Here is a 25,117-nt window from a genome sequence, read left to right on the forward strand (position 1 = left end):
TGTCTTCTAAAACAATAAATTTAGATTTTATTTCCTGGCAAAACATTCAATTCGGTTTATCCATTAAAGAAAAAAAAATGGAATTTTTAATCAATATTCTAATAATTGTAACAAAGTATTATATCCATAAATGTCGCTATGCAAAATGCTCCCTCTCAATCTCTGCTCTCAAAAATGAACTTTCCCTTTTCAAAAGATGTCTGAGAAAGATGCAGAATTTAAATGCAATTAAATTGTTTGAGTTAATTGAAGAATTTCAGTTGGTAGTCCCCACTGATTAATTTACTTTAACTACTATTATTATTTTATTTATTTTTATTTATTTTATTTTATACTTTGTTCCAGCCTGTGCATTTAATTTTATTTTTCAAAAGCAGGAGTTGTGATATTTCTTCTTGTATTGAAATATTTGTTATTGACTTGTTATTTGAGATTGTTATTGTTTTCTTATATATTCAATAACAAAAAAAAAAAAAAAAAGTGGAAATCTAAAAAAAAAAAATTAACCATTACAGCCAACTGATTCTGATTAAAACTAATTTTTGAAGTAAATTATTTTGTGTATTTTTTTTTACATAACATTTGCATACACAGTAATCTAGCGTACTTTAATTAAATAAATCAATTCAAGCTAAAATGTAAGAGTCTATAATTAGGCTATACTGAGCCTGATCTATTTCTACCATCTATTTGGGGGATATTTATTGCCACACTTTGGGCCACTTAAAACCAATTTAGAATGCTGACCTACACTATATTGCCAAAAGTATTTGCTCACCTGCCTTGACTCACATATGAGCTTAAGTGACATCCCGTTCCTAATCCATAGGGTTCAATATGACGTCGGTCCACCCTTTGCAGCTAGAACAGCTTCAACTCTTCTGGGAAGGCTGTCCACAAGGTTTAGGAGTGTGTTTATGGGAATTTTTGACCATTCTTCCAGAAGCGCATTTGTGAGGTCGCACACTGATGTTGGACGAGAAGGCCTGGCTCTCAGTCTCCGCTCTAATTCATCCCAAAGGTGTTCTATCGGGTTGAGGTCAGGACTCTGTGCAGGCCAGTCAAGTTCATCCACACCAGACTCTGTCATCCATGTCTTTATGGACCTTGCTTTGTGCACTGGTGCACAGTCATGTTGGAAGAGGAAGGGGCCAGCTCCAAACTGTTCCCACAAAGTTGGGAGCATGGAATTGTCCAAAATGTCTTGGTATGCTGAAGCATTCAGAGTTCCTTTCACTGGAACTAAGGGGCCAAGCCCAGCTCCTGAAAAACAACCCCACACCATAATCCCCCCTCCACCAAACTTTACACTTGGCACAATGCAGTCAGACAAGTACCGTTCTCCTGGCAACCGCCAAACCCAGACCCGTCCATCAGATTGCCAGATGGAGAAGCGCGATTCGTCACTCCAGAGAACGCGTCTCCACTGCTCTAGAGTCCAGTGGCGGCGTGCTTTACACCACCGCATCCGACGCTTTGCATTGCACTTGGTGATGTATGGCTTGGATGCAGCTGCTCGACCATGGAAACCCATTCCATGAAGCTCTCTGCGCACTGTTCTTGAGCTAATCTGAAGGCCACATGAAGTTTGGAGGTCTGTAGTGATTGACTCTGCAGAAAGTTGGCGACCTCTTCGCACTATGCGCTTCAGCATCCGCTGACCCCGCTCCGTCAGTTTACGTGGCCTACCACTTCGTGGCTGAGTTGCTGTCGTTCCCAAACACTTCCATTTTCTTATAATACAGCTGACAGTTGACTGTGGAATATTTAGGAGCGAGGAAATTTCACGACTGGATTTGTTGCACAGGTGGCATCCTATCACAGTTCCACGCTGGAATTCACTGAGCTCCTGAGAGCGACCCATTCTTTCACAAATGTTTGTAAAAACAGTCTGCATGCCTAGGTGCTTGAATTTATACACCTGTGGCCATGGAAGTGATTGGAACACCTGATTCCAATAATTTGGATGGGTGAGCAAATACTTTTGGCAATATAGTGTATGTCCTTATGACCACAGTGTACCAATCTTCTGATGGCTACTTCCAACAGGATAATGCGCCATGTTATAAAGTGAATCATCTCAGAATCATTTCTTGAAACTTTTCCACTTAAGTAATTGTGAATTGAGCATATTGACAGACAACATTTTATTTTTTATCTTAAATGCAAATTTAAAAAAAAAAATTACTGCTCTAAATGTATTGCTCTGTCAGCTAAAGATCTGTTTTGGTCTCTATACTTTAATTAAATAAATCAATTCAAGCTAAAATGTAAGAGGCTATACCTGATCTCTTTGTATCAGAGATTTTCTTACCCAGGGTTGCAGGGGGGGTAAAACCCCCCCTGCAACCCTGGTTTGCATTTGTATAGCTCACAGCATGTTCATTTACATGTTAAAGCCTCCCCTAGAATTCCATGGGGGGGAGGCATGGGGGGAACACTGCCTAAGAAATTCCACGTCAATTTCTGACAATTTCCGGGAGTTTTCGGCGGAGGTTGCAAATTGCCGTAAACTGCCGCTAACCTGAAGTTCCACGACAATCTACAGTGCCGTATATTGACGAAAATCCCACTTTTCATGCAGTGAATATGCTACATGTGGTTGAAGACAGCAAGTCAGTCTGAATTTCTGTATCGGATGATTTAATCTGAATTTGTAGTCTTGCAGAATAAACAGGAATGTGTCGGGTTGAGCCTGACATTCTTCATCCAGCTGTGAAAAGCCAATAAACTTCTCCAGGAGACCAGCTTCACTTATGTTCAGTGACCGGCAAGGGCGTAGGAATATGTTTACAATTGGGGGGGACACATGTCGGAAATCTGAGATTCGTAAATATTCAACAGAAACATATCTTAAGTACGCTACTTAAAAAAAAGGCTATTTAATCTTTTACTTTATTCCTTTATAAATGTGCTTGTAAAAATAATGCATTTAAAATTTACATAATGCATTTGTTCATAAGATGTGAGCATATCACCAAACAAAATGACTGGAGTCTTTTATTAAGCAAAGGGAGATGTCTTTCAAGGGCTTCAGCCCTTGGCATATTTAGTGTCCGCATACGCACTAGAAAATCAAAACAATTCAGTAGGCCACACAAGTGCAAAGTTTGATATGTTTTATTTTGTCAAACTTGCAATAATGGTCAAAAATGAATTTATATAGGTTGACTGACAGAGGGAGCTGACAGTGTGTTGAAGAATTATGGACAGGGCGCTTTGAAGCATCTGGTTCAAAAACGCATTCTAAATCTTTGGTAGAAATCCATCCATCCTTCCATTTTCTGTACACCCTGTCCCTTAGTGGGGTCGGGAGGTGTTGGTGCGCCAGTCTGTCCAGACCTTTGGTAGAAATGGCGCCTTTAATTCCAATTTGCAGTACAGAACAGAGAAAACTACAGAGTTGTCAATGTTGTGTTAATCTGTTATAGTCTAAAAAGAGGAGCCAGCAGTTTGAGGAAATAAAGGTGCAGAAGTTAATTAGTTGGTTAATTAGTGGTTGCACAACCAATGCGACCGCCGCTGCTAAGAATTAAAATTAATTCTCCCTCTGGTTAACTAACGATCAGGAGCGCGGCAGGTATAACATCTGTCCCATTTCAGCGAATCAAAACCACGCAAAAAATAAAAAATCCTCGTAAAACGCACGCCCAGACCAGGCTAATTTCAACACAAGTTGTGTTAGGTGACTGTTACTCACACTGACGTTTCTCTTTTAAAAAAAATCTGAGTAAGTCCTACTGCTGTTTCAGCCTTTTAGTTGGTGGTGGCATTGTACTGAAATGAGATATAAAAAAATATATATAAAAAAAACATTTTGGCTAGCGTGGCAAACGTCTAGAGAAAGTTAGCAGTTAAATATTGGATGAGTGATCAGACCAAGACTACGGAAGAGGATTAGGGCCACTGGAAAAAAAAAAGTTAAGTGATTTTTACATTTTATTTCAGTTTAATACGGGAAAAAAGTCAGAATTCTGACTTTTATTTTCAGAATTAAGACTTTTTTTTCTCAGAATTTTGGATCTTAATGTAGATGGACACCATGAAGGCAGAGATGTGGAGCACTCAGCTTCACTGACAAAGATGTGAGTTGTTTGAGAGGGCCAGTGACACACTGGTGGAAAATGACAGAATTAGGGGAAAATGACAGAATTAGGCAACTTTTTACGTGCCCGAGGGGTCCCCTCATTAATGGAGGAGCAGAAGGTCATTAAAACAAGAGAGCTAGTCTCTAAAACAGACATGGCTATGGCTTGATGCTAACATGTTTGTTGTTAAACATACTTTTGTTATATTACATTTGTGTTGTGTTTTCCAAATAGTGTAGAAAATTAATGGTGGGTTTATAATGTTTACCTTTTATGAGCAGGACAGGAAGCAGAGAAGTGTAGCATTACCTCCAACTAGTTAAACTCATAATTATGAAGTTATTCAACAAATTCCTCAAGTAAAAAAGTGCAACTTTTTTATTTATTTATTTTTTTTTTTTACCAGATTTGTGGATTAATTTCAAAATTATGTATTCCTTCCAAATTTCCAAATCTGAAGAATTTTTTAAACCAATATCTACATTATTTAACATTTGGTTTATGTTTTAGCAGTACTTCCTGTTATATTTCTTTATACGTATATTTTACATTTTCTTGCACAGCAAGCTCAGCAGATTTGAAATTGTGTGCTTGTGTAAACACAAGTAGTCAATCTTTACTCTAAACATATATTCTGGTTATTTTTTAGGTAGACCTTCTTGTTTTTATGTATCTGTATAGTCCCCCCTCCCCCCACCAAAAAAACTGTAAACTGATTAGAAATATTAATCATCTGTCAGATTTCTGAGAAAAAAGTCAGAATTCTGAGATTAAAGTCAGAAATCTGACTTTTCCCCCAATGTTAAACTAAAAAAACATTTAAAAATCAGTTAACGTTTTTCAGTGGCCCTAATCCTCTTCCTACAAGTCTAAGATGCCTAAACCAAAAAGATTCAGTTTCTATATATGAAAGTGAACTCACAACAAGACGTTATAAATAGGAAATATTCATAGCAGCATTCCCGACAGACCATTTTACCTCATTCACAAGTTTCTGACTTTCTGTATCGCTGTTTCCCTCTGAGTGCTCAAACACTCAACAGTTCACAGAGGGGAGGGGGAGTACAGTGATGTAACGCTATGCTGCGCCTTCAAAATAAAAGCACGATAGTTAAAAAATTGTCAAAATCTAATATTTTGCGGTACAATTTTTGGGGGGGACATATCCACCTGGCTTTTATATTGGGGGGGACATGTCCCCCCCGTCCCCCCCGCTTCCTACGCCGCTGGTGACCGGTGATGTGTTTGTGTGGATTTTGCGTCGTCTCTACAGAATTTCTCCTGTTATTTTTCAAACTAGTGCTTTGATAATTCTTCGTCTATATTTTAAGGTGTGTATTTGAACAGCTGCATTTCTTAGATTTTACTAGTAAAGTGAGAACTTTGATTCAAAGTGAGGACATATTTCTGCTATTCACTTTTTTTTCTTTGAGCTAGATGTTAGGTTTAAGAATATTTAGTGAACTAGGCAAAAATAAATTCATAAATAATTTTTAAAAAGGAATTCAGTACAAGGTCCCCAGTAAGTACAGTGGGGAGCACAAGTATTTGATACACTGTTGATTTTTCAGGTTTTCCCACTTGCAAAGCTTGTAGAAGACTGTAATTTTTATTTAGGTACTCTTCAACTGTGAGCGATGGAATCTAAAACAAAAATCCAGAAAAATACAATGTATGATTTTTAGATAATTACTTTCCATTTTATTGTGTGAAATAAGTATTTGATACACCAGAACAATGAAACTTAATATTTGGTACAGAAACCTTTGTTTGCAATTACAGAGATCAGACGTTTCCTGTAGTTCTTGACCAGGTTTGCACACACTGCAGCAGGGATTTTGGCCCACTCCTCCATACAGATCTCCTCCAGAGCCTTCAGGTTTCGGGGCTGTCGCTGGGCCACATGGACTTTAAGCTCCCACCAAAGATTTTCTATTGGATTCTATTTTCTATTGCAAAATCAACAGTGTATCAAATACTTGTTCTCCCCACTGTATTTTAAATATTGGTATGTGTGAGGCCGCAGATCCAAAGCTCTACTGTACATCTGTTATGTTTTGTTTTTTGTTTAAAAAAAATGTTTTGAACTTTACCACTTTCTGTCTCACCTTGGGTCCATCTGCCCCCTTTTTATGACAGTTAAATGACTGAATTGTAAATTCTTGGAAGCTGAAACTGCAATCCTCCACCTCTGTTCAGTGATGGCTTTTTCTCTTTTCACAAAGATGACTCCTTTGACGCCTCTTTCAAAACATTTGTCCTCCCTGTACAAAATCTGAACACTTTTGTCTTCAGTGGTGTGTCCTTTCTTCTTAAGGTGTGAGTGGACAGCTGAATCTTGCCCAGAGCGAATGGCTCTCCTATACTGTGCCATATTATTGTGTAATTGTTGTTTGGTTTCTCTAATTTAGAAGGCTGTACAGTCCTCACAGCACTGGATCACATACACAACACCCCTCAGCTTAGGTTCGGGTGTTCTGTCTTTATCTCTTGACAAGTTTTAGTTGTACACCTGCACCCCAAGAACCAACATTTTATTTCTCACCTTGCATGTTTCAAACCATTTTGCATCTGCATTTTATTACCACTTTACCTTTTTCATTTAGCATTTCTGTGACCTTTCTGGTCCCTGTGCATTTCCCAAAAGTTTTCCTTTTTCACTTAGCTTTTGTGTGACTGTTCTGATCCCTAAACACACTGAAAACCAAGTTAAACTTATCTTAGAGGAACTTCTGGTTACATCCAGAAAGATTGTTTCACAAATCGCTGCCTATGAATTCCATTTTAAAAAGGGATTTTAAAACGCAACATAAAACAGAAAATGCATGCGGAAAAAGGAAATTACCTTTTTAAGTGTTTGTTAAGGAAAGTTATCTATAATCAGATTATGGTTTTTAATTCTCCATCTAGAAATAGGATTTAAAAATACGTCTTCAAATTGCAGTATTTTATAATAAAGTAATATATATAAAACACCCTTTTTTATAAATGCACTACTATGAAAACTTTACAAATAGTTTACATTTTAAATGTATGATTTAAATGTTATATTAGAGATGATTGAATTACTCTTTTAGTGACTCTCCTGGTCCTCCATTCCTGAAGGGTTTTAATAAATTCTGGTCAGATTTTTTTTTTTTATATCCATGGTTGTTCTGTAGTTACAAACATAGTTTTAACCCTATAATGCCAAATGTATCATATTTGATACATACGGTTTCTGAAATGTTTTGCATCTGACACCTTTTGCATAATTTAATGGTAAAAACTTTGCTCAAAATCATGTTGTACACAATCAGATATACCTGATAACAGCCAGTAGAAGACTACACAAAAAATAATCTTGACTTATCGCATAGTAATAAATTATTACGGTAACATCAAAAATGTATTTCTGTTTTTTCTTTTTACATATTTTGTTCAAAGGGAAAATAAGGTATTCAAACCAAAAGAAAGTAATTTTCTGTTTTGTTTTATTCTTGGGTCGGGCTTTAAAGGGTTAAATGATTCATGATGGCATAAACGTATCCTAATTAACCTTGAGTGCGTTCTTAAGTTTCTCCTTGGCCTTATTCTGAGAGCCCGGAATCCTATGTTGTTGTTTTTTTTTCTCTGCAGCCGAGCCGCTGGATGGAGAGGAGTACCTGGACATTATAGGCATCATGAGAAACCAAGCGGGTCGGTATGAATGCAAAGCCAGCAACGACGTCGCCACACCTGATGTCAAATACGTCAACGTGGTCGTAAACTGTACGTAGCACATGCTCTATACACGTAATGTCTACAGTTATTGAAAATGACACACAGAATATGAAAGCCCATAAAAGTGATCAAAGGATGTGAAGTAAAGCTAGGCGTGGACTGGAGGTGTCTTCCACTTTTGGGAGATTTGGTGTGTGAGGCGGAGAGTGGAGATTTCTTGCACTGATTGCTGCTATTACTTCCATGTCAGGTTTCACCCACCACATCATCCTTTAAATAGACACTTAGAATTTCAAAAGAGGATAATTACATCCTTTCAGGGGTCTATATTATACAGATTTTGACTCTTCGGGGTTTGATAGACAGCTCATGAGACATCACTAAACTAATTACTCCTCAAGGTATTCAGAAATTCTCTTTGATCTGAACAAATCATGTGTGGCTGTTTGCCCAAACCGTACTTACGCCAGGTCTGGGTGCCAGATAGGAGCACATAAGCTTTCTTTTAGAATTGAATCATAAATGGAAGATGGGCATAAATCCATTTGGGAGGTTTCTCTAGCCATTGTTTGTAAGGATGTGTGCGGGTGTGTTTGATGAATATTAATGTATCTGTTAAAAGAGGCCGTATCTTTTGAAACCTTAATAATCTGTTCTGCTTTCGCTGATGTGTGAATTTGATGAGTTAAAACTTTATTTCAGCTATAAAAAAAAGATCTGCTTGGATGATCCCATAAAGAGTACTTGATCTTTTATATACTTTTAATTATGGAAATGAAGTAAAGGGAGTTTTTGCTAGTACTTTATATGAGGAGTCAGGCTATGATTCCTACGGAAGAGGATTAGGGCCACTGAAAAAAAAAAGTTAACAGATTTTTTTTATTATTTTATTTCAGTATAGTATGGGAAAAAAGTCAGAATTCTGACTTTAATCTCAGAATTCTGACTTTTTTTCTCAGAATTCTGACTGAATTCCAGAGATGGGAAGTAACGAAGTACAAATACTTCGTTACTGTACTCAAGTAGATTTTTCTGATATTTACTTTACTACTTATTTTTATGGCGACTTTTTACTTCTACTCCTTACATTTTAACACAAATATCTGTACTTTCTACTCCTTACATTTTAAAAAATTAGCTCGTTACTTTAGTTTTGAATCATTTCAATGGAGTTACCGTTATTATTTTTCACGTCATCAATACCAAATTCAATCTAATTGGATGGGAATCTACGTTGCATTTGACGCACCACTACAAGATGAATCGACAGATTCGGCGGTATTCATTGGCGGCAAATCATTGCAGCTTGGTGGCGGTGGTGTTAGCATAGTAGCATGGATGACGAGATGATTGAAAATGAACACAACAGAGATCTAGTCCTATTGGCAGACATCCATTTAAAATGTAGGCAACGGCATGAAAAAAGTTTCTACTTTTACTTTTATACTTTAAGTAAATTTACAAACCTGTACTTTGTTACTTTTACTTGAGTAAAGAAGTTTAATCAGTACTTCCACTTTTACCAGAGTATTTTTTAACACAAGTACCTGTACTTTTACTCAAGTACGGAAAGTGAGTACTTTTGCCATCTCTGAATTCTGACAATAAAAAAAAAATCAGAATTCTGAGAAAAAAAGTCAGAATTCTGACTTGTTTCCCATGTTAAACTGAAATAAAATTTAAAAATCAATTAACTTTTTTTTTTCAGTGGCCCTAATCCTCTTTTGAGATTCCTTCATTGCTTTGTTATGAAACTCTTTTGACTTTAGGGAATATTCAGTAGGATAGTCTACTTGGAATAACATACTATTTTTATAAGGGGACCTAGAGCTAAGGAATAAATACCAATGTGCAGATAAAAAAAATGTGGAAAAAGTTGAATTTCTGACGTGTTCTCCTTGGATTTGCAGACCCTCCTTCAATAAGAAAAACCCAGAGTTCAGAACCACCTGTGGGCCGCCTGGGAACCCTGCAGTGTGAGGCTGCAGCTGTTCCCACACCGGAGTTCGAATGGTACAGAGACGACAAAAGGTAAAACTTCCCTTGCATCTTTATTCAGTTTTATTCTCTTTAACAGGATCTCAAACATCTTTCCAACAGAGATTCATGCGCCTAATTACCTAAGGCAATAAATCACATGAAAGTAGTGGGTTTAGGAATGGCTAAAGATAAAATCATTCTGTAAAAATGCTGCCTGTATGATTTATTATCCTTTAATACCAGTCTAAATAGTGAACTAAAATATGAAGTTTATAAAGTATGATTTATAACCAACAATAAATTTAACTGGAAACAATTCATCCCAAACAAGCATATGAAGATAGATATTTATGAGCAATTATCACTTTTATTTTCCAACCTACATTAGGTTATCTAAATCAAATTAGTTTGAATTCATCATATATTTCATATCATTTAGAACAAAAATAAGAGACAGTATTTCCCTGGGCTTTTAAGCCGATCAGAGTGAAAATTAATTAGATTGATAAAACGTATGTTAACAGCAGATTGGTATTTTAACTTTACCTCACAGAAAGATGTGTAGGAAGCTGCTGGTTCTGCTTCTGAGTTTGGCAGTCTGATACAGAACCTGGACAGAGGATAGATCCCTTACACTTTAAATCCCATCGCTTTCCTCTGTTGGGATCTCGATCCTGTGATACTGCAGCTGGAGTACCGTGCTGAGATGCAGCACATGACACGCTGCCAATTACAGCTTTGCAGAATGTTTTTAGGAGGTTGATAGGGAGAGATGTTGTTGGAAGAAGCACTACCTGCTGGGTCAATCCCTTTAGAATCTGGACTATTTAAAAGTATTGATCATCTTCAATGAAGTAGGTCCTCCTACCTCAATTAAGTCTAAAATATATCAGTCTATCCGTCTATCAATCCATCTATACATACCTTTCTTTTGTTAAAAGATACGTTTATTTTGTTTTGTTTTTTTAGAAAGAACTTTAAATCTTTGACTGTCTTCCCTAGAGATACATAAAATATTATATAGTTTGAATTTTAAATCTTTTAATTTTTACTTACAGTGAACTTTAACATTTTTGTATTAATTTACAAAATCTCTCTTATGGATGCTAACTGGGGATGTAAACAAACAACTGACTTAGTTATAATGTTTTTTGTCTATTTTATTAACCTAAAATCTGTAGTCCAGCGAACATTTATTCTGTATTTTTAAATCAGTTTGGAAGAGTTGTAGCTGTTTTTATTTATTTTGTATATATGTATTTCTAGTTGTAAAATGCTTGCTGTTGTGTTTTCTAGGTAGATAATTTTAAGATTTGTCCAAGGACAACAGATGAAAAATAGCCTTTTTAACGTACACTCTCCCTGTCAAATAAATAAATACACCTAAAGTGTCGATTCGTGGTTTATCCATTCATCTTCTCCTGCTTAGTCCTTGTCAGGGTCTTTGTGGGGCTGTTACCTATCTCCAGTTGTTAACGGGCGAGAGGCGGGGGACACCCTGGACAGGTCGCCAGTCTGTCACAGGGCAACACAGAGACAATCATCCACTTACAAACTCACACCTAAGGACAATTTAGATTGGCCAATTAACCTAACAATCATGTTTTTGGACTGTGGATGGAAGAGTACCCAGAGAGAACCCACGCACGCACAGGGAGAACATGCAAACTCCATGCAGAAAGGTTGGGTTGGGAAAAGAAAGAAAGAAAAAGAAAGGTTGGGAATCAAACTCAGAACCTTCTTGATGCAAGGCAACAGCACTACCCACTGAGTTACCATTCAGCCCTGATTAATCATTTTTTAGTGGTTGTACTGTTACCCTCATCCACTAGAGGGCACAGCCATTTCCTAAGCACTCAATAAACTCCTTAAATTATCATCTAAATAGCACCTATTCAGCTGTGCTGCAAGGTACAACACCACCAGATGCTGCACTTTACTTGAAAGGCGAGGAGGTGAAAATAGAAAATTTTATTTCCAGCCAGATTGTTGGATTACACTAAAAACAGAGAGCTAAATCACATTACATTTAAGCAAAATGGCAATTAAGAGCAACATAGCCTGTCTTTTCATGATCATTTGACATCTCTGTACATTGAAAATCACATATTGTATTCTTCTTTTTTATTCTTTAACCTAATAGGTTAGGTTATGTATTAGTTTGATTCATTCACATTCACAATAAAGTGTAAGAAAACGTTTTTTTTTGGCTAATTCAGTTAGTATTAAATACAGCTGGCACAATAAATAGTAGAAATACCATGATATTATTTATTTATCAGAACATTGTAACAAAATATTAGGCACTTCCTGTTATAAAAACTCCCTCTTGTTACAAGAGAAAAATCTGGTTTAAAAAAATGGATGCCTATCAATTAATCCTGAGCTGATTAATAAGAATATTCAACTTTAGATTGATTCATTAATCAATAACTTGCATCTCTAATGGTTACACAGCATACTTACTAGTAAAACATTTACCACCTTATCAAACACTACCTCCTGTGTTGCAACATCTTTTTTTTAAATACATACTTTTGCTGTTTTCAAGGTTAATATAACTTTCCCTCATTATGTTTCAGCATTAGCTTCAAAATATAGTAGAAGTATTTCAGAAAAAGTTAATTACTTTTCTTTTAGCCTTACATATCTTTTTGTCTCTTTGTCCTTAGCTTATAACTGGTTTTTCTTCTTCTGCTCCTCAAATCTTATGTGACAATGGAGCCGCAGTGGACCCTTTGTAATGTAGAATGATCATGAAATCACCATTGTAGTTCAATAATGACTAATAACCCACTTCGGGACTAGCTTGGCTGTTATTCTCTTAATTGAATGTTATTACTTCGGACGGAGTGGATTTTTCTGACATTCCTTATTAAAGAGACAAAGGCCAGATCATCTGTCTTGTTGTAACCAATTATTTCAGCGACTTAAAATCTCTTTTCTCATAAATCCATGAAAAAAAACCCAAATCAAGCTCCTCAAGTACCGAGCCATATTGCAGATTGTGTTACCAGCCAGATGTCCGATGGAAAGCCATCAATTCAAGTGTCGTACATGTGTCTGCAAAATACTGGAGCGGAATTGAAATGTAATGATGTTCAAAGGTAATGACATCCAAGTTTTTTCAATTCACCACTTGACTCACAGCAACCTGAAACATTTTGCTCATTCGCAGCAAACTCCCCTCCCGTGTCTGTGTGCTGGGGAAGCTTCAGCCTCAGTGGATAATAATGAAAAAAGAAATCAATGATGTGTAATTTCTCTCCTCCACCCACTGCTACGGCAGGAAAAGTTTACCAAAGATAGCGAGGAAATATTAGAGCTGTGGCACAAGTGTTATCAGAAATTTGGTCTCCAAAGTAATAGGCCTATCACGTCAGAGCCTGAAAGGAAAGATTTATGGTTGCTGAAATATTTTTGCATTATCTGTTTTTTTGCAACCTTCATTTATCTCAGTGCTTTTGTCCCCGAGAGAATCCCAGCTCTGCGCCTCTGCATGGCAACCTAGCTCCCTCCCTGCCAGTGGAAAGTGTTATTCCTCTTTCCCCTTGGATGATGATCCTAATGCTCCATAAAAATCCTATTTAGTCATGGTTGGCTTCTTAATTTTATACATCTTCTGCAGGAACCAAAGTTAATGCACTGTAGCATATTGCCTCTTCTTTACCTGATTCCAACCTGAGCTTGTGTTTGATGTCTTGCTCATGAGCTTGTGTGGTTCATTGGTTTAGCTTCGTGAACGCAGAGGTCAGCGGTAAAATTGGCATTTCAAATGCTGTTAAATGATGCTGTCAAAACTTTGTTGAAAATGAAAAGTGATAGATTTTAACGCTTAACATTTTTATTACACCCTTTGTGTTTCTATAGAGGTAGACCACTGTGTACATTTTGCTCCTATTTAATTCTATGGCCTTCAAATATTTTATCCCACTAAAATCACGTAGCCCTGATACTTGACAATAGCTATCTAGACTTAGAAATGCATAAAGCAAACTGAAAGATATAAAACTATGTGGATTTGTTAAAAAAAGGAAAAAAATTGATATGTCAATGATACAGTAAAGCTAAAAAGCTGGTGAAGATTCTCAGTCATCCAGGTCATAGTCATTCCTACAAAGTTAAGAAAAACATTGGATTTCGTTTCCTAGTTTGAAGGAGCTTCGCTTCCCATCCAGGAAGCTTTTTCAGTTCAAAATGTCAGACATGTCATGAAACGGTGTTTGTTTGGAGGACCCAAATGCAGAGACCAGATGGCAGAGGTGAATTAAAGTGGGTTCACGGGTCCAGGGGCAGGAATCAAAGTTCAACAGAAAACAACAAACGCACCTGAAACAAGGAGACATCAGGGGTAAACCAAAACTCTAGGAGCAGGGAGAGACGAGACAAGGCAGGCAGATGTTAGACGAGAGGTTAGACGAGGATCCAGGAAAAAGGAACTGAAGAGGAAGGGCTTTTAAAGGGGACAGAGACAGGGAGAGGGCTAATGAGGAAATTGAAAACAGGTGAGGGCTGAAAAGAGAACAGAGCAAGAGAAAGAGGACACAAGAGGGCAGCACAGGACAACAAATGGAAAACCTGGAAGACAGGAACTAATAAGAAAACAACAACAAAATAATAATCAAATAACTAGGATAAAGAAACATGGTGAAAAGAAAACTAAACACTAGAAATCAAGGAGCAAATCATAACGGCAACAGAAACCTAACAAGACATAGCGTTGAGTTGGAGGCTTTATGAGCCTTTTTAAATTGAAAAAGCTTCCTGCATGGCAAGCAAAACGTCTTCGAACTAGAAAACAAAGTACAGGGTTTTTTTTTTTTTGTTTGTTGGTTTTTTTTGGAATAAAACTAAAATGCACTTAAAAAACAAAAACTTAAGGTAATCCAAATAGAAATCATTAAAGACTTGCTAAAACTCTGTGTCCACAGACACCTTTACTGATACCTATGCAATGTTTGTAATATGATTAAGCTCATTAAAAAAGCAAACAAAAAAACAAAAGAACAGGTCCACTTTTAGATTCCTCTATGTCTATTTTTGATTTGATTTTAATTTGATTTTGATTTTACGTACTCTAATAATCCCAGAGGGAAATTACTTCTCTGCATTTAACCCATCCCCTTGGGGAGCAGTGGGCTGCCATTGTGAGGCGCCCGGGGAGCAGTGTGAGGTTAAGGGTCTTGCTCAGGGACCCAGAGTGGCAGTCTGTGGGAGTTGGGGATCGAACTCACAATCTCAGGATTCAAAGCCCTATGCCCCAGCCACTAGGCCGCCACCACCTACATTAGCTTTAAATTTTACATGGTGATTTTTTTTGTGTGTGTTTAAAGGTTTGGTCTTGCCTTTTCCACACTCTCTAAAAAATATTTATTATTAAAGATTTTAGCCGCCGGTATTTATCTAAATCTGATCCCTGCTGATAGCATTTTACAGAACAGAATATCTCTACAACCAGTTTCATCTTCATAGATATAATTATCAAATAAAGTTCAATATTTTTTACACCCATATCAGAAAGTAAACTTCATAGATTACATCGATGTATTACACATAGAGAACAAAATTCCAAATGTAGATGTGCAGTACTATTATTATTTTTTTTTTACACAAAAAAGGCATTTAAACAACAAGCAACAATGTTATTAAGCAAGGTGCCCATAACTACTGAGGAATTTAAGAACTCCAGGAACTGTCACTCCACAAATCTGCTAGTTTTGACAACTTCTAGAAGCTACCAGTGCTTTTAACGGAGCTGAACAGCCAGTAAAAAAATTAATCAGCTCAACTCAGCTTAAAACATAATGCAGGTTTTCAGAAATCATGTTGATTACTTTGCCAATTAAGTCCTTCAGTTAAGAACTGGTTTCTCTTTAACATGGTTGTCATGACTACTCTGTTATCCTCCACCTGTCAGTCATGTTGGTCAAAGCCAGACTTGTATTAGTCATTAATCTGAGCTGAGAAATTAACCTTACCAATTCCCAACTTCAAACACTTTCAGGATGTGTGCCGCTTCTCTCCTGCATAATAATCTGCTTGGAACGATGTTCTGAATCCTTAAAGCCGATCCTGATCCAACTGAACAGCAGCTGTAATATATAGAAATAGGAACTATCTAGGCATTATTATACAGTAGCAAAAACTCTATAAAAGTATTTGCCTGTGGCATCATCTTTCCGCTGAAACGTTAAAGCATGCATAAAGCCATGCTGTTATCGAAGATACTGGAGTTGTTGAAAGATTTGTGCACAACTTGCACAATAACAAAACAAAATCTTTCCGCCTGACAAGCCAAGTAATGCAGTTTCATTCTCAGTAACTACTTACCACACTTTCTTGTCACCCAAAGCATACAGTGCATTTTCTTAGAAGTTGTAAAATGAGCTTCGGCTTCACTAAAATCTACAGGCCTTTAGGATTTTGTACTCAATGTACACAATGTTAGGCACCGAGTGTGTTATTTTTTATTTATTTATTTTCTTTATTAATACATCAACATGTACTTTTTTCCGTTCTAATATTTTTGCATGTTGATATCTTCTTTATTTAGCGTCCTAATAAGAAAATTTATTACAGTGCTTTTTGTATCTGCTTTTAAAGATGATGTAACTCTTAATTCAGAGAATGAGTTTGTGCTAAAATGGTGTGAACTGCCAGCATGTAGGTTTGGTCAGCTAGAGTATGTTTTTTAATTATGTCTGTGGTCAGTGTCTGTCTGAATCACAACACTTTAAGTGTTTCATTGATTGCTGATGGTATGATGGAGCAGTAATAAGACCGAAGGATTAGAGCCTTGTCTGCAGAATTGTGGTCTGATGTGATGGAGGAGGAATCCTGCCAAAGAAGCAAAGCTCTCCATTTACTCTCTATCCATCTATGTTTAAAGTCTTATCAACGACAATGATTAAGGGATGTCTGAAAGAGCAGGACTGTCGGTAGAACAGTATCAACTTCCATGAGGCTCCTCTGTAGGATGGTGTTACAGGGTTCCCGCGGGTCCTTAAAAAGTCTTAAAAGGCATTGAATTTTTCAAAATAAACCTAAGGCCTTAATTGGTATTAAAATGTCTTAAATCAGTCTTTCCTAGGTTTTTTCACAGTGGATTCTGTGCAAGAAGCGATTCAAGCTCGGAAAGATGGGAATTAAGGCAGTGGAGTCGCACATGCGAAGCACGAAACACAAAGCATCAAAATTGAGTTACAGAGAAACAGCCGGTATTTCTCAGTTTAGTTCCACCCTTGTCTCTGCAACGCCTCCACTTATCACCAAATTAAACATACTAAGAAATCGATCCAAAGAAAAATAGCTGCAAAAAAGACAGCGCTGGTTATGTTGTGGCTTTAAAACTGATTTGTTTTGTTCCCTGCTAAAACAAAGTTTGTGAATTCAGTTAAATAATTGTTAAAATATATCTGTCATTTGTGTGTTTTTAGCTTTCTTCCTGTATGGGAAGCTTTTCAAAATTTGAAACATTAGTGCAGTGGTTTATGTTAAAATAAACCTTTGGGTTAAGTTGTTGCAAGCAGGTTTTTCTTGTGTTTCTTGTGAATTTGGTCTTAAATTTTTATTTCAATTGGCATTAAAAAGTCTTAAAAATTCTTGAACTTAACTTGCCTTATGCTGTAGGAACCATTTTGTTAGTTGTTATCCAGAGTTGTTGACAGTCCAACAGTCATAGAAACATTGGATTAAGGTCACCAGATAAGGAGGGGGACTCCTAAATACATTGTAATCACTGGCAGTGTTTAATACTTACAGTATCATTGCTTTTTTTGAGGCTTGATCGCTGTATCCTTTCACTCTCAGGGAGGCCTAAAGAAGAGACGACCCTGGCCAACTCCTGTCAGCTGCATGATGAAACCATACATCAAAGACCTAATTGACTGAGTCAGATAATTAAACAGTCAGTAAACACCATATCATTAGATTACATGTTCACTGTTTCAAGTGTATAACATCAGGACAAAGACAGCTGTGTGTGCACCACTGCTTAACACCTAACGAGATCTCAGATGGTTTCCATAACCAGCCTTTGGACGTGCTTTTGGTGGCACCAATGTGATAATTGTTTAGAAAGACAGAGTGCCATTTCCTTGGTATTACTGTGTAAAGAGCCACAGGAAATAATTTCATCTCTAGCAGGGACTTGGAGTGGTTATTTTTAAACTGGATGGAAAAAAAAGGGGGCGCTAGGAGGGCATCAGAAGATAGATTAATTTTTTTAAATAATATTTTTTTTACAAACTATTTTAAAATAACGTGCCATACCATATTAACGTGAAAAACCATGGAGATTAAAAGCAAAGCTCTTCCCCTGCCTAACTATGTACAAGAGGACTATCCCACCATAGCTGACACTGGTACTGAAATGCCCTTTCCCTTATGCAACAATTTAATAATCTTTTAGTAAGAATTAGCTTTTTTAACTATAAACACATTTGAAAAACATAGACCATGCCTACAAGTGATCAATGAGATGTGCATGGCAATAACAGGTATTAAGCACATCCCTCCCACTAAACAAATAATCAAAAGAGGTGTGATTTCTTTTGTGCTGTTCTTTTCAAGATTTAGTTGAAATGGTTGTTATGCAGTGGGAATATGATGCAGTGTTGGAAAAAAATGTTAGTTGATATTTGTACGTTGAAAACCTGTAATAATAATCAGATAGGGATGAAAATTGTATTTTTTTAATCTAAAAGTTTATTGTTTTTTTTATAGTATTCAAAGCATTGCCTGTTTGCTAAATGGGTCCCCGGCCATAGAAAAGTTTGGAAACCCCTGACTTGGGGTACCCTGATAGTGCAGCTGAACTCGCTGACATCCTATCGCTGCATGTCTTTTCCCTCCAAGCACATCATACAGACTATTCCATATTGATGCCATGTTCCAGCCAGCCATTTTTATTAGTCATCAATTTATAGAATATATGTGTAAACTCCTACCAAGTGTATCTATCTGCTAGAACAAGATCATTTTCCGCAACTGTGGGTCAGCATTGCACATGAGAGTCACCAGCAGTATGACTTTACTCTGAATTCAAACACTGTTTATTTTATGGCCTGAGGGGTTTCCACAATCCATTCACATGAGACCAGCAGTTTGCCCTTAACTCCACTATTGGTTTAATAACGTATTGTTATTATTTACCATATAGACTCTTGACCTTTCAACATAATCATTTCACTTCCTTTCTTTCTATTCCACTCTGCCCGCTTGACCTGTTTTGTTGTTGTTTTTTTTATGTCTAAAATCAAACAAATAAAATGCATTACTATAATATTTTTCTGACACCAGGACTGAAAGTTTCATTTTCTAAAAGACACAAAGATTTTGGAAAACTCACAGGACAACAATTTCCGCCCAGTTAGTTGAGGGAAATTATGGATCAAGCTGTTCCACTGTTTCATTTCTGTGTTTTAACAAAACCTCCTGCCCCTCAGCCTTGTTGTGTTGAACTGTTTTAATACCTGTTAATACATTACAAGCAAACAAAGCTGTCATATTTTAATTACTGTAGCCTGATTATATTATCAAGGTCTTTCTATAATTGCCAGGGATTGTTTCTCTTTAACTCTTAAACTTAATTAAACAGATTTCACTTCTGGGTTAATCACAAAAAGCCTATTTTTTCTCTTTTCCTAGATTCTTCTTTATTGGTTATTTAAAGATAATGGAATTAAAATGTCTTTCTCTCCAAACATGACTCAAAGAGACTATTTTCTCCATTGATAAAGTGATTTAAGAAAGTTTCTCCCTCACCTGTTAAAAGAAACCCAGCCAGCGGAGCAAACACTCCTGAGTTGAAACAAGCTGCTCGGCACAAGCTCATGAGCAAACAGTGGTGTGCTAAGCGCTGAGCAGAGAGGCTTTACTCACCTGTGTCTGTGCGCATTCCCGCCTTCAGTTTGTCTCACACAAAGTCATGGACCCCCCTTAGCGATGAGGCCAAGCTTGTGCTTTGAAACAGAAATGAATCATGACTGCACAGCATCTCCCACCCTACAAGGATCTGAGAGCCCACAGCAGATACATAATTGGTTTACCTCAGTAGACTGATCATCATCTTAAATCGGCAAGTTGTAAGTGATTGCTCATTCATACTTAAACCCATGAACCTCATTGGATGGAAAAATGATGCATGGTTAAAAAAAAAATTTTAAAGTTACAAATCTTAAATTCTCAATTTCTCAATTCAGTTTATTTCTATAGCGCCAATTCACAACACATGTCATCTCAAGGCACTTTACAGTTCAGCCAGATCATACAGTCAAATTGATTCAAAGTTTTTTATTTAAGGAAAACCAGTTGATTGCATTGACTCATTGACTCAAATACAATCCCTCACACTAAGCATGCTTATAGCGACAGTGGAGAGGAAAAACTCCCTTTTAACAGGAAGAAACCTCCAGCAGAACCAGGCTCAGTGTGAGCGGCCATCTGCTGAGGCCGACTGGGGTTCAAGGAGACAGAAGCAGAGACACAAAAAGCAGCTGTAAAAGGCGGCCCCGTCCCACATCCAGCCCACATCCAGCCAGTCACGGTTAGAGAAACAGGACCACACTGAAAAACAGGCCGATCTCCAGCATCTATAAACAAGGGTGTTGATGGAAGCAGCACAGCTGATGTTTCTTTCCAGGATGGCGTCACAGCCAAACAGGAACAGACGAGGCAAAGCTACTCTGAGAAAAAGCAGAGAGAGCATAAAGTTAAAGATTTAACTAACAGATTCTGCAGAATAGGAGAATAGAGAGAGAATGAAGTAAAATGATGAAATGGGGGTCCCTATGTCCTCCAGAAGTCTAAACCTATAGCAGCATAACAATAGAGAGAGCTCAGGATAACCTGAGCCACTCTAACTATAAGCTTTATCAAAAAGGAAAGTTTTAAGCCTAGCCTTAAAAGTAGACAGGGTGTCTGCCTCACAGACTAAAACTGGTAGTTGGTTCCACCAATATGTGGAATGTATCTGGAATACATTAGTAGCAGCTCTCAGCCATTACTTTTCTGCAGGATTTAAAGACCTACTACTGCATGTCTTCATAATTCTCACACATCTACAGACAATTGAATGTTTAGACAGTTCACAAACTCAGCCAGACTCAATAGGGATAATCTATAAATGGCAATTCTCAAGTCCTGCCATAGGTTTCCTATTGGATCTTGGCTTTGACTGGACAATTGTAACATATGAACATGTTTTTATAAACCACTGCTCTTGTGTTAAGGCTCTTTCTGTCTTTCTCGACTCTAAAGTTTTTTTACCCTTTAAAACATCAATCCAAGAGGCCCAGAGTCTTTCAACTTTTAGATGTTGCTCTGATATAGTGCATGCACACATTCCTATATCTAAATTACCCGATAAACTTGTAAAGCCTCTATCCCACTGAAAATACGGGGTTTGTTTTTCAAACTTGGGTCAACCAGCTTACAACCGGAATTTGGCTTCCTTGGTTCTAACCCCCTGGCTGGAAGCTGCGTGTCTGGTGAAACCATCACGCTGGGTTAGCTTTGATGATGTCACCAGTGCTACAATGAACACTAAAGTAAACAATGGAGAGCAACATGTAAGGAAGCCAGGGCATAGTCAGTGTGCTTTATTGTTTTCCTCTTTTAACAGTCCGAATCCCTCCCACCAGTGCTGCACCATGTTTCTCGAATGTAAACAGTCGTTTAGGCTTGTTAGATCAGAAGCGTCTGGCGTGGTGCGTTGATGACCGTACGTTGCGTTCTGTGATGTCACGTAAATTAGCGGGTCAATCCGGGTCTAGTTTTCCAACAGCAAACAGAGCTGAGGCGATTTTAACGTGGGTCGCTTGCCGAGTCATTTGACCCGGGTAGACACGGATCATTTAGCTGTTCCCACTGCCACAAAAAGCCGTTTGTTATCTAGGTTTAAACTGATTTTTCTGTGGTATAATAGAGGACTAAAAGGTCCTGATAATGCTCAGTTTTCATTCACTTATATCAAAGCAATCCTATGGTAAATGTTGACCCTAGTATTAGCTTAATTTCAGGTATATTAAAATATTTTATCAGGTGAAATCAAACCTGAAACCTTGTACAGGTGCAGTTTGTGTGTCTAAATTTTGCAACTTGCACACAAAAATATTAGTAACAGTTGTCATTTGAAGGAGGCATAGATGAAGTGACAGACAAGATGAGTTTTTGTGCTTATGAACATCTAGTAAATAAGAACAAAAGACCTATAATCTATCCAGCAATGCCATGTTTTTACTTGCAGGATTGCAGTTCCTGTACACAATCACATCACAGCACAACACTGTTATGTCTGGATGCAGGGCAGCATCCACTGAGGAGCACTGAGGAGGATTATATAGCCCAGAAAAGGTGGTGCAGATAATACTGTAGTTGTCTGCTGTATGGCCTGTATGAGATAGAGTAATGCTGCAGGACTGAGGACAATTCTTATGCTGTTAAACCAAAACAAAAAACACCATGACTGAACTTAATGTTGTCTTCTTTCTTTGCAAACTAACATGGAGCCTTTAAAGAAGCATTAAAACATGCAAACTGTCTTGTATTCAAATTTGAACTTTCCTATCTTTTGAACAACATATATATATATTTTTTTCTCCTTCAATGATCATTTACAGGCTCCATACTGAGCACAGTTATGTTGTATTAGAATATTTTGGGTCTATGGGTTTGCAATGTTTTGAACTAAGCAGGGATTGTGAAGGAGGTGGTGGAGGTAAATACAGCCTGTTATCAGTCACTCACACAGAGTTAGTAGATCATCAGCAACATGTCAACTATTTGCACATGGAATATGGCGCCCCCTATTTGAAATCTTATTAAATCAGGGCTATAGGGGTTTGTATACGTCTAATTTTGGTCTCTTCTGGCCAGAATAGCCTGCCCATAGGGTTGCAACTTCCTTTACATGGTTCCAGAAAACTGTATAATATGATTTCTTGTGACTTTTCTTTCAATTACTTATTCTAAAAGTCACATTTCTGCAGAACAACGTGTCAACAGGTGAGCCCTCATAGGTGGACTCTTTATGCTTTGGATCAACTTCTTAAGGCAATTAATTTCTATTCAGGGGTTTCCGAGTAAACAGCAGAATTTATTTGTAAGAAAACTTAAGGCAAAGCCTTTCTTGTGGGAGCCACACTTCTGACCTGAGGAATTTTCAAATACAGCTGTCAGCTAATGTGACAGACAGACACATTTGTTGTTTTGTCAGCTGATTCACGGCTGTCACTGCCCACGGAGCGTTTTCAATCATCCCTGGGTTACGAGTCTCAGCAGGACTCTCCACTTGATTACATTTATCATCAGCTTTGAATCATAACAGGCCTGTCAAATTTCCTGGCAGTGATAACCTACTTTTGATGCTCCTCCGCGCCAAACAATCAAATCTATCCATCTGATGATTTGCTCTGGTGTTTTATCTGCACCGGCCCAAGAATGCGGTCCACCGTTCACACCGCGTGCCCTCAGCTAAATTGAGAGGTCAAATAATTTCGCTCTGAGGTTTAATGTTGCATAGTGGTTCTGTGAAGCAGGCGGAAAAGGCTGGAAGTAGAGCTCTGCTGCCCTCTTCCTGTTGAGGAAGATATTAATTTATGAAGAGAGAATTTAAAGCGCTCCTCAAAGATAAGACAAAGAAAACAGTTTCTGCCAACTTTTCTGATTAGCTGCCCCATGCTGTTGCTCCAGATTAAGAACCTGGCAGGCATAAGAGAATATATTCAAGGATGTGTTTTGAATGCTGTTGGGGAAAGTTACAAACAACATTAAGCTTTTTAAATACGCTCAGTTTCCTGCCTTTCAAGCAGCAGATTTAGGCTGTTAAATAACTAACCATTGCATCACTAATGCCAACAAAACAATCTGAGACCGAAAAAAAAAGGTTATTCAACTTCTTTAGGTCAGTTTACTCAGTCGCTGCAGCATCACCATCATCTACTGTAATCTATTGTGAAAGCAGCTGTTTGCTCTCAGCTCTGGGTATTATCTGGTTTCCTCAGTGGGCAGAAAGGCCTTTTTAATAGTGCAGTCACTTCTCATGAAAAAGCACCGCAGCCTACATCTTCCGCTGTTGCCTGCCTTATCTTTGCAGCAAAGAGGTTTGCTTTTAGATGAAGTGGGGGGGCAAAGCTGGTGTGCTTGGCCTCTCCTCGGTCTCTCTTCTTTACTTTCAAACAGACGCATTCGCCGGCTCCGTTCCCAAGGTGTCCCCCCAGAAATGGGCCTCAGCTTTTTATCAAGTTCCCCCGCTCCCCTGTGTGTATCATGTGGGTTTCCCTTTTTATGCTAATACTTTCTATCAGTCGAGCATGTGTCAGCACAAATGTTTTGCTCCCCTGCTCAGATTCCGATTAGTAATTACCCAGGCTTAAGCAGGATTAAGTGGAGGCGCCTGAAATGAACTGCACCTCGTTAGAGATGTGAAAGGCTTCGATGAGCCGAGAATGAGGGGAACCATAAGCATCTTGTCATCAAAAGATGTTATTTTTTTATATATCTTGATTGTGAACAGACTGTTTATCAGTGAGTTATACACTTTGAGACATTTTGAGCTGTTGAGTGGCTGTAAACTGGACTCAGGGCTGACATTTAGTGCTCTGCAAAAATGTTGGTGGCAATTAACCTTTTTACATTTTGTCAAATAAGACACATATAAGAAATAGACATCTGAAAGGACTAATTACCCCTAAATAAACGTTTGTTTAGCTATTAAACAGTTTTAATTAAAAAAAGTAGTGAAACAGGGCAGTCTATATGTCCAAGGTATCATTTTGACAACTTACTGTAAATTTGTTGAAATCTTGTCTGAAATCGCCTGTTTGGTGCCACCCTGGGGTTAAAAAGGAGTTACTGCATCTGATTTTATCCAGTGATGTGATGTAAGTAAGGAGAACTGATGACAGCAGCTCTACTCTGGGCGGCGGTGGTTTATTTAGGGGCTGACAATAAATTAAACCATTTTATTATAATGGGAAATTATAGTCGATCAATTAAAATTCTCAATTTTAAAAGTGAATAGCAAATGCCTTGTTATAGGATAAAAGCAAATCAGAATCAGATATCCAGTCTAATATACTGATTTGGCATTAGTTTTTTGTCAGTCTATTTAAAAAAAAACTTTATTTTAAAGGTACATTTTTAGTTTATCAAGTGTTGTTTAGAAATGTATCGATGGTCGGCATGAGAACCACCACAGCAGCAACAGAGAATCTCTGAGTCACAGTTCAGACAGTAAGGTTTTGCCCCCCTTCATCCACCACAGGGATTGCTCTGCTTCTCCCGTTTGTGCCGCAGTTATCAAGGTATGGTCATTTTTAGTTGAAAACCAAATGCAGATAGGCTAT

At 37.7% G+C, this 25,117-nt stretch overlaps 1 protein-coding gene across 3 annotated transcripts in view; it reads left to right on the forward strand.

Moving 5' to 3' along the window:
- The window catches only part of LOC119775395 (limbic system associated membrane protein), a 747,266-nt gene that overhangs the window by 711,780 nt on the left and 10,369 nt on the right, over window positions 1-25,117 (forward strand). For all 3 annotated transcript variants that reach the window (XM_038273363.1, XM_038273365.1, XM_038273362.1), the window contains 2 exons: window positions 7,707-7,838; window positions 9,701-9,821. In XM_038273363.1, the coding sequence (XP_038129291.1) occupies window positions 7,707-7,838; window positions 9,701-9,821 (253 nt within the window). The remainder of the gene's footprint in view (window positions 1-7,706; window positions 7,839-9,700; window positions 9,822-25,117) is intronic.

This window comes from Cyprinodon tularosa, unplaced genomic scaffold, assembly GCF_016077235.1.
Source record: "Cyprinodon tularosa strain WSP-4 unplaced genomic scaffold, ASM1607723v1 ctg87, whole genome shotgun sequence".
NCBI lineage: Eukaryota > Metazoa > Chordata > Actinopteri > Cyprinodontiformes > Cyprinodontidae > Cyprinodon > Cyprinodon tularosa.